Source organism: Triticum urartu, chromosome 1 (assembly GCF_003073215.2).
Source record: "Triticum urartu cultivar G1812 chromosome 1, Tu2.1, whole genome shotgun sequence".
NCBI lineage: Eukaryota > Viridiplantae > Streptophyta > Magnoliopsida > Poales > Poaceae > Triticum > Triticum urartu.
The window spans coordinates 182,312,470-182,328,995 of record NC_053022.1 but is presented as its reverse complement, the minus strand read 5'-3'; the positions used below and the strand labels follow the sequence as shown (position 1 = coordinate 182,328,995).

The 16,526-nt window shown below is 43.2% G+C and overlaps 1 protein-coding gene across 1 annotated transcript; it reads left to right on the top strand.

The window, feature by feature from the left end:
- Positions 1-8,990: 8,990 nt before the first annotated feature.
- On the top strand, positions 8,991-14,770 carry LOC125553360 (U1 small nuclear ribonucleoprotein 70 kDa-like). The gene is made up of 11 exons (XM_048717156.1): positions 8,991-9,204; positions 9,299-9,413; positions 9,561-9,640; positions 10,356-10,431; positions 10,513-10,577; positions 10,669-10,731; positions 12,892-12,973; positions 13,059-13,215; positions 13,555-13,620; positions 13,704-14,336; positions 14,420-14,770. The coding sequence occupies exons 1-10, from the start codon at positions 9,103-9,105 to the stop codon at positions 14,326-14,328; spliced, it is 1,431 nt and encodes a 476-aa protein (XP_048573113.1). The 5' UTR covers positions 8,991-9,102; the 3' UTR covers positions 14,329-14,336; positions 14,420-14,770.
- The last annotated feature ends 1,756 nt before the right edge of the window (positions 14,771-16,526 follow it).

Below are 16,526 nucleotides of genomic sequence, written 5' to 3'. Positions count from 1 at the left end.
TGATGTGATATGGTCAAGACATGATGCTAAATTTTATTGTATGAGATGATCATGTTTTGTAACCGAGTTATCGGCAACTGGCAGGAGCCATATGGTTGTCGCTTTATTGTATGCAATGCAATCACGCTGTAATGCTTTACTTTATCACTAAGCGGTAGCGATAGTCGTGGAAGCATGAGATTGGCGAGACGACAACGATGCTATGATGGAGATCAAGGTGTCGCGCCGGTGACGATGGTGATCACGACGGTGCTTCGAGGATGGAGATCACAAGCACAAGATGATGATGGCCATATCATATCACTTATATTGATTGCATGTGATGTTTATCTTTTATGCATCTTATCTTGCTTAGATTGACGGTAGCATTATAAGATGATCCCCCACTAATTATCAAGAAGTGTTCTCCCTGAGTATGCACCATTGCGAAAGTTCTTCGTGCTGAGACACCACGTGATGATCGGGTGTGATAGGCTCTACGTTCAAATACAACAGGTGCAAAACAGTTGCACACGCGGAATACTCAGGTTAACTTGACGAGCCAAGCATATACAGATATGGCCTCGGAACACGGAGACCGAAAGGTCGAGCGTGAATCATATAGTAGATATGATCAACATAGTGATGTTCACCAATGAAACTACTCCATCTCACGTGATGATCGGACATGGTTTAGTTGATTTGGATCACGTAATCACTTAGAGGATTAGAGGGATGTCTATCTAAGTGGGAGTTCTTAAGTAATATGATTAATTGAACTTAAATTTATCATGAACTTAGTCCTGATAGTATTTTGTAAATTATGTTGTAGATAAATAGCTCGAGTTGTTGTTCCGTTGAATTTTAATACGTTCCTAGAGAAAACAAAGTTGAAAGATGATAGTAGCAATGACACAGACTGGATCCATAACCTGAGGATTATCCTCATTGCTACACAGAAGAATTACGTCCTGGAAGCACCGCTAAGTGACAAACCTACTGCAGGAGCACACCAGACGTTATGAACGTCTGGCAAGCAAAGATGATGACTACTCGATAGTTCAGTGCACCATGCTTAACGGCTTAGAACCGGGACTTCAAAAACGTTTTGAACGTCATGGAGCATATGAGATGTTCCAGGAGTTGAAGTTAATATTTCAAGCAAATACCCGATTGAGAGATATGAAGTCCCCAACAAGTTCTATAGCTAAAAGATGGAGGAGAATAGCTCACTAGTGAACATATACCCAAAATGTCTAAGTACCACAATCACTTGAATCAACTGGGAGTTAATCTTCCAGATGATAGTGTCATTGACATAGTTCTTCAATCACTGCCACCAAGCTACAAAAGCTTCGTGATGAACTATAATATGCAAGGGATGAATAAAACTATTCCTGAGATCTTCGCAATGCGAAAAGCCACGAAGGTAGAAATCAAGAAAAACATCAAGTGTTGATGGTCAACAAGACCACCAATTTCAAGAAAAAGGGTAAAGGGAAGAAGGGGAACTTCAAGAAGAACAACAAGCCAGTTGCTGCTCAAGTGAAGAAACCCAAGTCTGGACCTAAACCTGAGACTGAGTGCTTCTACTTCAAAGGGACTGGTCACTAGAAGCGGAACTGCCCCAAGTATTTGGCAAAGAAGAAGGATGGCAAAGTGAAAGGTATATTTGATATACATGTTATTGATGTGTACCTTACTAATGCTCGCAATAGCGCCTGGGTATTTGATACTGGTTCTGTTGCTAATATTTGCAACTCGAAACAGGGGCTACGGATTAAGCGAAGATTGGCTAAGCACGAGGTGGCGATGCATGTGGGAAATGGTTCCAAAGTCGATGTGATCGCCGTCGGCACGCTACCTCTACATCTACCTTCGGGATTAGTTTTAGACCTAAATAATTGTTATTTGGTGCCAGCGTTAAGCATGAACATTATATCTGGATCTTGTTTGATGCAAGAGGATTATTCATTTAAATCAGAGAATAATGGTTGTTCTATTTATATGAGTAATATTTTTTATGGTCATGCACCCTTGATGAGTGGTCTATTTTTACTAAATCTTGATAGTAGTGATACACATGTTCATAGTATTGAAGCCAAAAGATGCATAGTTTATAATGATAGTGCAACTTATTTATGGCACTGCCGTTTGGGTCATATTGGTATAAAGCGCATGAAGAAACTCCATTCTGATGGACTTCTGGAATCACTTGGTACTTGCGAACCATGCCTCATGGGCAAGATGACTAAAATTCCGTTCTCCGGAACAATGGAGCGAGCAACAGAGTTATTGGTAATCATACATACTGATGTATGTGGTCCAATGAACATTGAGGCTCGCGGCAGATATCGTTATTTTCTCACCTTCACAGATGATTTGAGCAGATATGGGTATATCTACTTAATGAAACATAAGTCTGAAACATTTGAAAAGTTTAAAGAATTTCAGAGTGAAGTGGAAAATCATCGTAACAAGAAAATAAAGTTTCTATGATCTGATCGTGGAGGAGAATATTTGAGTTACGAGTTTGGTCTTCATTTGGAACAATGCGGAATAGTTTCGCAACTCACGTCACCCGGAACACCACAACGTAATGGTGTGTCCGAACGTCGTAATCATACTTTACTAGATATGGTGCGATCTATGATGTCTCTTACTGATTTACCGCTATTGTTTTGGGGTTATGCTTTAGAGACAGCTGCATTCATGTTAAATAGGGCACCATCTAAATCCGGTTAGATGACACCTTATGAACTGTGGTTTGGCAAGAAACCCAAGTTGTCGTTTCTTAAAGTTTGGGGCTACGATGCTTATGTGAAAAAACTTCAACCTGATAAGCTCGAACCCAATTTGGAGAAATGTGACTTCATAGGATACCCAAAGGAGACTGTTGGGTACACCTTCTATCACAGATCCAAAGGCAAGATATTCGTTGCTAAGAATGGATCCTTTCTAGAGAAGGAGTTTCTCTCGAAAGAAGTGAGTGGGAGGAAAGTAGAACTTGATGAGGTAGTTGTACCTGCTCCCTTATTGGAAAGTAGTTCATCACTAAAATCAGTTCCAGTGATTCCTGCACCAATAAGTGAGGAAGCTAATTATGATGATGATGAAACTTCTGATCAAGTTACTACCGAACCTCATAGGTCAACTAGAGTAAGATCCGCACCAGAGTGGTACGGTAATACTGTTATGGAGGTCATGTTACTTGACCATGACGAACCTACGAACTATGAGGAAGCGATGATGAGCCCAGATTCCGCAAAATGGCTTGAGGCCATGAAATCTGAGATGGGATCCATGTATGAAAACAAAGTGTGGACTTTGGTTGACTTGCCTGATGATCGGCAGGCCATAGAGAATAAATGGATCTTGAAGAAGAAGACTGATGGTGACGGTAATGTTATTGTTTACAAAGCTCGACTTGTTGCAAAAGGTTTTCGACAAGTTCAAGGAGTTGACTATGATGAGACCTTCACACCCGTAGCGATGCTTAAGTCCGTCCAAATCATGTTAGCAATTGCCGCATTTTATGATTATGAAATTTGGCAAATGAATGTGAAAACTTCATTCCTTAATGGATATCTTAAAGAAGAGTTGTATATGATGCAACCAGAAGGTTTTGTCAATCCAAAAGGTGCTAACAAAGTGTGCAAGCTCCAGCGATCCATTTATGGACTGGTGCAAGCCTCTCGGAGTTGGAATATATGCTTTGATAGTGTGACCAAAGCATATGGTTTTATACAGACTTTTGGAGAAGCCTGTATTTACAAGAAAGTGAGTGGGAGCTCTGTAGCATTTCTGATATTATATGTAGATGACATATTGTTGATCGGAAATGATACTAAATTTCTGAATAGCATAAAAGGATACTTGAATAAGAATTTTTCAATGAAAGACCTCGGTGAAGCTGCTTATATATTGGGCATCAAGATCTATAGAGATAGATCAAGACGCTTAATTGGACTTCCATAAAGCACATACCTTGATAAAGTTTTGAAGAAGTTCAAAATGGATCAGGCAAAGAAAGGGTTCTTGCCTGTGTTACAAGGTGTGAAGTTGAGTTAGACTCAATGCCCGACCTACTGCAGAAGATAGAGAGAAAATGAAGATGTTCCCTATGCTTCAGCCATAGGCTCTATCATGTATGCAATGCTGTGTACCAGACCTGATGTGTGCCTTGCTATAAGTCTAGCAGGGAGGTACCAAAGTAATCCAGGAGTGGATCACTGGACAGCGGTCAAGAACATCCTGAAATACCTGAAAAGGACTAAGGATATGTTTCTCGTATATGGAGGTGACAAAGAGCTCATCGTAAATGGTTACGTTGATGCAAGCTTTGACACTGATCCGGACGATTCTAAATCGCAAACCGGATACGTGTTTACATTAAACGGTGGAGCTGTCAGTTGGTGCAGTTCTAAACAAAGCGTCGTGGCGGGATCTACATGTGAAGCGGAGTACATAGCTGCTTCGGAAGCAGCAAACGAAGGAGTCTGGATGAAGGAGTTCATATCCGATCTAGGTGTCATACCTAGTGCATCGGGTCCAATGAAAATCTTTTGTGACAATACTGGTGCAATTGCCTTGGCAAAGGAATCCAGATTTCACAAGAGAACCAAGCACATCAAGAGACGCTTCAATTCCATCCGGGATCTAGTCCAGGTGGGAGACATAGAGATTTGCAAGATACATACGGATCTGAATGTTGCAGACCCGTTGACTAAGCCTCTTCCACGAGCAAAACATGATCAACACCAAGGCTCCATGGGTGTTAGAATCATTATTGTGTAATCTAGATTATTGACTCTAGTGCAAGTGGGAGACTTGAAGGAAATATGCCCTAGAGGCAATAATAAAGTTATTATTTATTTCCTTATATCATGATAAATGTTTATTATTCATGCTAGAATTGTATTAACCGGAAACATAATACATGTGTGAATACATAGACAAACAGAGTGTCACTAGTATGCCTCTACTTGACTAGCTCGTTAATCAAAGATGGTTATGTTTCCTAACCATGAACAAAGAGTTGTTATTTGATTAATGGGATCACATCATTAGGTGAATGATCTGATTGACATGACCCATTCCATTAGCTTAGCACCCGATCGTTTGGTATGTTGCTATTACTTTCTTCATGACTTATACATGTTCCTATGACTATGAGATTATGCAACTCCCGTTTGCCGGAGGAACACTTTGTGTGCTACCAAACGTCACAACGTAAATGGGTGATTATAAAGGTGCTCTACAGGTGTCTCCAAAGGTACATGTTGGGTTGGCGTATTTCGAGATTAGGATTTGTCACTCCGATTGTCGGAGAGGTATCTCTGGGCCCTCTCGGTAATGCACATCACATAAGCCTTGCAAGCATTGCAACTAATGAGTTAGTTGCGAGATGATGTATTACGGAATGAGTAAAGAGACTTGCCGGTAACGAGATTGAACTAGGTATTGAGATACCGACGATCGAATCTCGGGCAAGTAACATACCGATGACAAAGGGAACAATGTATGTTGTTATGCGGTCTGACCGATAGAGACCTTCGTAGAATATGTAGGAGCCAATATGAGCATCCAGGTTCCGCTATTGGTTATTGACCGGAGACGTGTCTCGGTCATGTCTACATTGTTCTCGAACCCGTAGGGTCCGCACGCTTAAGGTTTCGATGACAGTTATATTATGAGTTTATGAGTTTTGATGTACCGAAGTTAGTTCGGAGTCCCGGATGTGATCACGGACATGATGAGGAGTCTCGAAATGGTCGAGACATAAATATTGATATATTGGACGGCTATATTCGGACACCGGAAGTGTTCCGGGTGATTTTGGAGAAAACCGGAGAGCCGGAGGGTTACCGGAACCCTACCGGGAGAAGTAATGGGCCTTATGGGCCTTAGTGGAGAGAGAGAGGGGCAGCCAGGGTGGGCCGCGTGCCTCCTCCCCCCTGGTCCGAATTGGACTTGGAGAGGGGGGACGGCGCCCCCCTTTCCCTCTCCCTCCCCACTTCCTTCCCCCTCCTAGTAGGAGTCCTACTCCTACTAGGAGGAGGACTCCTCCTAGCGCGCCTATAGGGGCCGACCGGCCTCCTCCCCTTGCTCCTTTATATACGGGGGCAAGGGGGCACCCCCAAGTTGATCCACGTGACCATATTCTTAGCCGTGTGCGGTGCCCCTTCCACCATAAGTCCTCGATAATATTGTAGCGGTGCTTAGGCGAAGCCCTGCAACGGTAGTACATCAAGATCGTCACCACGCCGTCGTGCTGACGGAACTCTTCCCCGACACCTTTGCTGGATCGGAGTCCGGGGATCGGTCATCGAGCTGAACGTGTGCTAGAACTCGGAGGTGCCGTAGTTTCGGTGCTTGAATCGGTCGGGCGCCGTGGAGACGTAGCGACTACATCAACCAAACGCTTCGTTGTCGATCTACAAGGGTACGTAGAAGATCTACTCTCCCCTCTCGTTGCTATGCATCACCATGATCTTGCGTGTGCGTAGGAAATTTTTTGAAATTACTACGTTCCCATTTGTCCTTAGTATTTTGAGGGGTCCACTTTCCTCATCCATGCCATGTCATTCATTGAGCTTTTCCTGAAATATTAATCTTGGAATAATGTTAGCTCAATGAGCTATATGTTGTTAGGAATTACCAAAACCACCCAGGGATAGTTGCACTTTCAGATCCAAAAAGAGAGAAGAAGCCATCTAGCTAATAACTATGGACCCGAAGGTCTGAGGTAAACTACTCACATTCATTGGAGAGGCTATGGTGTTGATGTAGAAACCCTCCGTGATCGATGCCCCCTCCGGCGGAGCTCCGGAACAGGCCCCAAGATGGGATCTCGTGGATACAGAAAGTTACGACGGTGGAATTAGGGTTTTGGCTCCGTATTTGCTCGTTTGGGGGTACGTGGGTATATATAGGAGGAAGGAGTACGTCGGTGGAGCAACAGGGGGCCGACGAGGGTGGAGGGCGCGCCTGGGGGGGTAGGCGCGCCCCCTACCTCATGGCTTCCCTATTGGTTGCTTGACGTAGAGTCTAAATCTCCCGGATCTTGTTCGTTCCAAAAATCACGTTCCCGAAGGTTTCATTCCGTTTGGACTCCGTTTGATATTCCTTTTCTTCGAAACCCTAAAATAGGCAAAAAAAATCTGGGCTGGGCCTCCGGTTAATAGGTTAGTCCCAAAAATAATATAAAAGTGAATAATAAAGCCTAATAATGTCCAAAATAGAAGATAATATAGCATGGAGCAATCAAAAATTATAGATACGTTGGAGACGTATCAGAGACTCACTGGATAATTTCCTTGCGTGTTGCGGTGAGTGGCAGTTTCGGCTGTCCATGTCATTGGTGCTGGTGCTGGTCGGTTGTGCCATCTGGTATGTTACCAAGCCGGCAAGCCCTTCGCCAGTTCACCGAACTGCCCTAGGCCAAATATGTTATCTGCAGACATATATTACCATCACTGAAACATTGATTTTAGAACTGTAAACATATCCAATTAAGACACTACTACAGCAACAACAAGATGTCAGATAATCTTGGCCTAGGGCCTCCACCTAGCTCCATTCTCTTACTGTCAGAGCATGGAACTAATTCATTAATGACCAAGCAAAAATATATACCGTGCAAGAGCCTTGCGATAAATATAGAAAAAAGATTGAGATTCCTGTAATTTGATGCTCACTTTGGCAACAAACACTTAAAAGCGGATCATTATCTAAAAGGTGAAGCAGAGTTACTTGATGACCTGTCTACACAATTGAGATGTCTACACAATTGAGAGATTATGTACATAGTATTATGCTTATTCATATGAGAATATCACAAAGATGGACATGTACTTTCCTGCTCCTAGACCATGAACCTAAAGGTTATGATTTTACCAGTTCTATTTGCTGGGAAGGACCGGGAGGATGGGGGGCTGACCTTGCAGGTGGGCATCAAGTACCTTCCTGCCCGGCGGCAAGGACGTCGTCGACAAAGCGGCGACAGACGGAGTCCAGGAGGTGCCACGCCTCGATTCTCCTCTACGGGGTCCTGGAGGCGCTCGAGCACGGCTGTGGCGGCGCCATACGCCTCGTCGGCGGCGGTTTGCGGACGGATCTGGGCATGCGTCGCGGGGATCCGACGACGACGAGAGGTGGAAGAGAGGAGAGAAGTCAATCAAATCCTCCGATGCGAGATCGGGATCGTCGGCTCTGACGTGTGAGGGCGGCGGATCCTCAACGGGATCGGCTGCGTCTCCTGAAGTGGAGGGCGGCGGCGAAGGGATGGAGCGGCGGCGGCGCCGAATGACTCGTGCATGCGAGTGTTCTCGCTCGAGCGGCGGGGGCGAGGGATGGAGCAACGAGCGATCGCTGGTTTTTTTCGTAGGTTTTTTTTCGGCCCTTTTTCTCTGGTGCGACGGGAGGTATGTGGAGGGATCGTTGGGTTTTTTTTGGGTCGACGTGTCTACCTGCGAGGTGGGAGTAAGGACGAAAATAAACCAGAAAAAGTAGGACGGAATTTAATCGCTGAAGACTACCAACCGAGACATTAGAAATAGAGACAATAGGAATTATACCGTATCTTGCTCTCGGGACTTTCACGTTGCTGCAAAATCGTTTTAAGAGGACGTAAAACGATTTTACCGCTTAGAGCATCTCCAATAGCTTGTCTATATGGATGTCTATACTCGTTTTCCACGACGTGAGCTCAAAATAGGCGTCCAACAGCTTGTCTATATGATCGTTCAAATATACACATCCTCTAAATTGGCCTTGACAATGTCCATGCCTGGACAATGTGAAGGCGTTGTCTAAACTCAGCTGCAGTTATGATTTCTTTCTCTCCCTAGCAATGACCCACCTGTCATGGTCTCTGTATATAGACATTCTGATGCAAAACTGAATGTGTATATGAGGGAATTTTTTTAGACCATTGTCTATATAAATATATAGACATTCAAATATACACATGCTATTGGAGATGCTTTTAGGAAAGAAAGCGTGCTCGGTCGGTTGTGACGACTGTGGCAACGCCCTTCACTTCGACTTACCCCTCTCCCCCTCTCCCTCGCTCTCCCCAAACCCGCAAACCCCTCGCGGCCGCCGCAGGAAGCCGCGGCGATGGGCGACTACGGCAGCGCGATGACGCGGGGCAACCCGGACGGCGGGTCGCAGGGCCGCCCAAAGGGAGTGCCCCGCGCCAACGTCCAGCAGCTCAAGCTCGTAACCCGCCCTAAACCCTAGCCAACCCTATCTCTCCTCTCCGTCTCCGTTTGCTTGATTTCGATCTGAGATCTGGTTGGTTTCTGTGGAACAGATGGGGCAGGGCCACCCGACGGGCCTCACGCCGAACCTGCTCAAGCTGTTCGAGGCGCGGCCTATGCTCGAGCACACGCCGCCCGTCCAGAAGCGCAAGTTGCCGGCCTACACGGGTAAGCGATCGATTACTGCTCTCCTATCCCGCACATCTATGGGTACTGCTGGCTGCCGAGATCAGTGGCTTAATTTATCTGTGACTGATTGAGTTCCTGTCTTCCTGAATGTCGATGGTTGTTGTTGCTGTTGTTGATTGGTTGAAGGGATGGCGCAGTTTGTGTCGCGGTTTGCCGAGCCTGGCGACCCAGAGTATGCGCCGCCTGTCCCAACGTGTGAGACTAAGGTATGGCTTCTTTGGTCCTCGGAATTGCCTTTTGCTAATGTTTGTGTATTGCAAGCGATACTTATTCCAATGTTTGGCCAATTGATCATAGTCATACAGTAGCATACTACAGTAGACGCCAATGATGCACTGCTAGGTACTCTACTTAGGTTGGCAGGACGTTTGCTGGCTCAAATAATTGTTAACCGGGATTTTAGTGAGTGTTTAAGTGGAACTGAAATTGTGTGGCGAGAGAAAAGAACAGAGGATAAATTTTGCCTGTCTCTACACATTAAACTTACACCTAACACTTTTGCGATATGAAAAAAAAGGTGTTCCCTCAGATTGCGCAATTCGTTCTGTTAACAGTGCACTTGAGCACTTAGTGGACCATTGCAGTTGTTGCTGACAATGAATAATGAGGGTGCTGTATTATTACATATGTGAAATTTATAACTTTATGCGCTCGAAAAGTTTGCACACTTTCAACATGTTCCAGTGGAACAACTCAAAAAAGTAGTTTCTGGTTCTTATAACTATGCCTGGTATTACTAAGACATGTTGCATCTGAGCAAGAGTTTGGTTGAACTGTTTCCAGTGTTGAGAAAGCGGTGTAGCACTACCTCAATTGAATATCTCGTTGATCTTGTTAAAAGTGCGTCAAGTGTATTTTCTGTCTATTTTCATGCAGTTTGCCATTCGTTCCCAAATTTGAGTTTTTTTTGTGTGCATATAGGCCGAAAAGAAGGATAGAATCAGGAAACTTAAGCTTGAGCAAGGGGCAGATAAGGTCGCCAAAGAGCTTCAGAACTGTGAGTTCCTTTTGAGCAATGTTACTCCTTGTTTCAGATGATTCATGTTGTAACATCATTTCTCATTTTTCTCAAACATAGATGACCCACAAAGTGACCCCAATACCACTTCAGATCCATACAAAACACTCTTCGTTGCAAGACTTGTAAGTATTTGCTTGGTCATTCCTTTTAAAACTGCTGGGCATTATATTCTGTCTGTAACTTAGTGCTCACTGACTTCTTCAACCTCCGCAGAATTATGAGACATCTGAGAGCAGGGTTAAGCGGGAGTTTGAAGCCTACGGGCCTATTAAAAGGGTAGGTGCATGTGGTAAATCCCAGTACAGGTGGAGTTATTCCTCTTTGAAGTGTGTGTTGTTCAGTTATTGTGATCAGCAAGCCGTCATGGGGTGAAATCTCAAAGAAACAGTGGGTCCGCTGTCACCATATATCTTCATTGTAGTTTTTGTGTGCCAAGGTGACTTTTGGACACACGGCGTTATACTTTTGGCCTATTTTAGCTACCACACAGAGCTAGAAGCTTCCCACACCTCCCAAGGATTGCCTATGAACTTACTTCTGTTTGCTCTTGTCGTTGTTCTTGGAAAATTACTTGGAGCCTTTGAGGTGTTCTTTATTTTTTTTCCTGGTGGAAAATAATGAAGCGCCTCTTCTTTTATTTCATTTTTTGCAAAAATAGTACTCCCTCTATTTCAAACTACTTTGCGTATTAGTTTTGTACAAAGTCTGACCCAATTTTGGTAGCAAAAAGTACCGACAATCACAACACAATATAAATGTCATTAGATCCATCATGAAATATATTTTCATATTTACTAGACTAGATAATTGCCCGTGCGTTGCATTTGGGGGGGTGGGGTGGACAATATTTTGTATGCAATCACCGTCATTTATCTGCCATTTTATTGTTAATGTAATTACATACCAAAAATGGATTTTAGCTGCCAATTCAATCAGTACTATTTTGCGTACCAAACAAAACATGCTTTTATTTGTTAAGTCGATAAGAGGTGGTGCAGTTAAGGCAGTTCTTAAGCAAAACCGGTCGAGAGAAAAAATCAGCAAAACCGAAAACAGCATGGAAGAAGTAACGTAAGACGGAACCTTTTGTATTTTTCAAGTGGGAGAGATTATTTGGATTGTAGATGTTGATATTTTTTTTCTACTAACTTGGCCAAATTTTACAAAGTTTGGTTTAAGACAAAACTAATGTGCAATGCATTGCGAAATGGAGGGAGTATAGAAGCCAAGGCTGGTACTGTGTTTGTTGTGTTTTGCATGTGGATGCATACATTTTGTGACCACCCTTCAGTAGCTGATGTTGTGTGCTAAACAAATAAAATATTAATTAGATTCTGTAGGCAAAATTTTAATCGTGTGACTTAACATGTATTCATCTAAAAGTCATACAAAAGCTGAAGGAGATTTATGATAGACATAATGGCATATCATGAAATTTCTAAATCCGAATTTGACACATGGCCTGAGATATAAAGAAGTCATGCTGTGAATAGTGCCAAGTTGGGTACTTCTACTCAATATTTGAATCTGGTAATATTCAAAGTTGGATTTATTTTTCTTGTTCTAAGATCAATTATTTGAAATTTTGTACTCCACATGATGTGCACGTGATGTCTATGTTGTTAATAAAAGGTTGGAACTTTTCAATGCTTTTAGAGGTCATTTGTAGGCTCAGGTGCACCAGGTACACCACAATCCTAGGTGCACAAGACACACTATTGTATATACATGACTGTTTGTAGGTCTTTATACAACCTGTCCTTGCTATCCATCTTTAAACATGTGGGGCATTAGAGGTACCTATGAAATCGACACACTTAATGCTAAGCAGATAAAGTAACATAGATTTCAGACAGAATTTTCTGCTTCCTAGTAAATTAATTAGTCATTTCTACTGAATCTTCCGTAAGCCAGTTTAATCTGAGATTCATTAATACTAACATCGCTTGCTTGCTATTAATCGCACCAATTATGTAATTGTTTTCTGCTATTTTTCTTTTCTTGGCCCCGAAGATTAAGCACCAATTCTGTATCTGTTGCTGCTATTTTCTTTTCTTGGCCACGGCTGAACAAAATACACACAACTGAGAGGGCAACTTGGTATAGTATTTACTATTTAAGTCTACAGTTGTATATATATATAGTTAGCCAGTTCCCTGGTAAGGGGATATCATCGTATTTTCCGACATACGCCAATCAGTCAGACTGCTTTTCCTCCAACTGTTGATCTGTGCTGGATTTCACTCCTCATAATGGAAGCTCTACATATGCAAGGTTAGCACGGCTGTTTTAGGCTTTATGCCTGTCTGTCGTGCAACATAGAACATGCAAAATTAACAAACTATTGTAGCGACAACAAATACTATCACTTTATCATGAAGTCTGGTGCAACTCTCTTTCTTAGTAGTCCTTAATTACTATCTTTGAGCTTTCCAGGTACGGCTCGTAACTGACAAGGATACAAATAAACCTAGAGGATATGCATTCATAGAGTATATGCATACTCGGGATATGAAAAGTAAGTTTCAGGTCAGTAGATGTATGCTGGTTGGACACTCCTGCTGCATGTCTTAAATTTTCTATGTTAATTTGGTATGTCCCAGATGCTTACAAGCAAGCTGATGGGAGAAAAGTGGACAATAAGAGGGTAATAGTTGATGTGGAACGTGGTAGAACTGTCCCTAATTGGCGTCCCAGGAGATTAGGCGGTGGACTTGGATCAAGCAGAATTTGTGGTGCAAATCAGAAGCTGCCTGCCAGGTATTCTCTTATTTAAGACATGCCTTAGAGGAAGCTAGTGCTTCTATTTATTCTTAGAATGAGGTGACAAGTGAGACTGGGAATTAATCGACACCAAAGCCTTTTCGTCATATGTTTCTTTCTTATTTTTCTTGTCCTTTTGTCTCTTTTCTTATCTATAGTATTGATCAGAAGGGAATTGAATATATTTTGGTACATTGCAATTTGATATTGCTATTATATTAACTTGGCAGTTGCATGTTCTGTTAGTGCAGTGAAGTTATGTTTTGGGCGTTATCAATGTTGTCCTCTTATGTTAGAGCATCTAGTTGTTTTATGCTGCTTGTTTCTTATTACCAGGGAGCCATCGAGTGTTGGGCGTCCCAGATCAGAAGAACCTAAGAGGGGTGATTCCCGTGTAGATAGGTGAGCTTCAGCAAATAAACTTTCTTCTGCTTTAGCATAGTGCTTTGTGTAAATGCTTATTTCTTACTTCACTATTGGTACAGAGATCGGGAGAAGTCTCGTGATAAGGTACGGGAAAGAGACCGCGATGAAAATCCCCGTGAGCGTTCTCATGACAGAATACGTGAGCGTGCTTCAAGGGAAGAGAGGCACCACCATAGAGATCGGGACAGGACTCGGGACAGGGACCGAGGAAGGGACCGGGAAAAAGACCATGGGCATGACCATGACCGTGATCGTCGGGACAGAGATAGGGATAGGGACCGTGGTAGGGATCATGATAGGGAGAAGGATCGTGGCCTCTCTCATGATCGTCACCGTGAGAGAGGCAGGGATCGCGAAAGAGATCATGAGCGTGCAAGTTACGAACGTGATCGCGCTCACTTGAAGGATAGGGATTCTGAATACAATGGTGAACCAAAGCATGACAGGAGCATGGCTGATTATGGGAAGCATTATGGCTCTAACCAACACAATAGTTACGGGTCGTATCGCTATCAAGTTCAAGGCGGGCATGGGCATGAAACTGAAAGCTCAAAGGGACATGAGCATGAATACTATCAGGCACAACCCAACACAGAACCTGAAGGCCCTGAAGAAGGTGAGGCATACGAGGAAGGTGACTACCAGTATCACCAAGCAGCAGAAGAGCAAAAGACTGAAGCTTGATCACTGCAGTAAGTTTTGTGAACCCAAACCTTTTTCTTTTCTTCCAATGGAGATGATAATATTCCCCTGTTCAATCTTCCTGTCATTTCAGATGCTTTAGTTTTCGTGGGTGTGCTTTTCCGAAGGGAGGCACAAAGCATGTCAACTTGCTGGCTCGGATATGTGATATTTTGTTTTATTCTAGTTGTCATCAGTGCAAATGTGGTAGCGATCGCTCCCTACTCTTTAGTTTTTGCTTTGTATGACAGACTGTATTAACTATTTTGGTTACCCCCCACCCACACCCCCACACACATTTCCTATTCCGCCCTATCAACAGCTATCTTTTTTGTTCTGTTATATGGATTTTTGTTTGAGCACTTTTGGGTAAGTTAAGGTATCTTGAGTCTCCTGTAATTTTTACTTCAAATTAATCAATTGTTGGCGAGGACGCCATCTCTTATACCGGGCATCCTCTAACCTGCCATCTCTTATACCGGGCATCCTCTAACCTGCTGCCATGATCCCGTGCGCCCCTGCTTGGATTGTCATTTTCCCTCGTAAATACCACTGTAAAGGTTTGTGTAATCACGTTTGTATTTCATCCCGAAAAAAAGGAACATGGGAGGTGTTTTTGCTCCCGGGTGCATAGCAATTTTTAAAGAAAAAACATAAATTTTTGTAGATGTTTGTGTTGGTGTTGCAAGCATGCTTGACAATTTTCGTGCGAAACGAAGAATCAGTATTTTGTTGGTGAAAAAATAAATTTGGGTGTGACAATTTGGGTAACAATCAATGTTCAATTTTATTTTCTTGCACAGGCCAAAATGCAACCTTTTTGCCTAAAAATTTCCAGGTAGCATTTGGATTTGTCAAAGAACACAAAAAAAATTGTTGTTTTTTTTGACATTTCAAAAATCATTTTCCACAGGAGGAACACGTGCTCCTGGGAGCAAATTGCATTTCCGGTAGTCACGCTTGTATTCGGCCTGTATCTGATACACGTCTCTCTCTTTTCTGGGAGGAAATAACCTTTGCCCTTTTTGTTAAGGATAATTAACCCATGCGGTTAATCAGGAAATCCCTGATTTCCCTCACGTGCGGTTGCAACTCTAGCAACCGTCGCGTCAGTTCCTTCGGAGGCGCCTCTTCAACCTTGTATATAATTTGTGAAAGATGGTCAATAAAGACTACACAAGTTCATTCTGTTTGTTTGTCTCTCGTTCCCTCTCGATTACTTACAACACGTTATCAACGGATAGACTCTACCTATAGATAGAAGGCCATTCAGATAGAGAGAAGAAGGCCATTCAGGGCGGTTATGGATGATGAGGCGCACAAAGAGAACCATCGAAGGATCTTCGTTCCCATCTGCTTGTTCGTCGGGCGCACAAAGAGAACCATCGAAGGATCTTCGTTCCCATCTGCTTGTTCGTCACTATGGGTGTCTGGGATTCATGGCGCCGAGGCATTAGACAACAGCTGCGAGGACGGCGCACGCGCGCTCGCTGCGGCCAGCCAGGGGCGGCGAGATGCAGCTCACAAGAAGAGAGGCGCCAGATAGATCATGCATGTATCAGTACCTGAATTCAATCAGGACCGAGACTCACTTGGGCACATGCACACGAAGAATGGATGAAGCAAGTAAGAACTACTCACGATTCTTTGCGTTCTCATGCACATTGGACGGTAGGAGCCGCTGGATCGCCGCCATGGTTGTTCGAGTAAAACGAGATTGAATGAAAGTAATGGATGATCAGTACTGATTTCTATTGATTCTCAAGTATATATACATCTGAAAGAGGTGAGAAGAAGATGCCTGTTCGGAGGCATCCCTTCGAACAGGTGCTTGTTTAGAGGCATCCCTCCCGAGCAGGTGCCTGCTGACAATAAAGAGAGAGGAGAGACATTTCTATTCAGGGTTGGACATGCCCTTTGCTAATGTCTATTCATTAATTAGTACTTCCTCCGTAAAGAAATATAAGAGTGTTTAGATCACTAAAGTAGTGATCTAAACACTTTTATATTAGTTTACAGAGGGAGCATGTGCTAATTAATCTACTTTTAATTCCTAACACTCCCCCTTGTACAAACATCGCTCCTTGAATGTTTTATCATTGAAAACTTCTTGTACATAGATCTTCCATCTTGAGAAATCTTTCGCTTGATAGTCTCTCCCAAAAACCATGTGAGAAAAATATAAGGAAAATAGATCAGAT

Coding starts and splice junctions, on each gene's coding strand:
- LOC125553360 (XM_048717156.1), top strand. CDS start 9,103: ATGGGCGACTACGGCAGCGCGATGACGCGGGGCAACCCGGACGGCGGG. Junction 9,205..9,298: donor ACGTCCAGCAGCTCAAGCTC/GTAACCCGCCCT, acceptor TCTGTGGAACAG/ATGGGGCAGGGCCACCCGAC. Junction 12,974..13,058: donor GCATACTCGGGATATGAAAA/GTAAGTTTCAGG, acceptor GGTATGTCCCAG/ATGCTTACAAGCAAGCTGAT.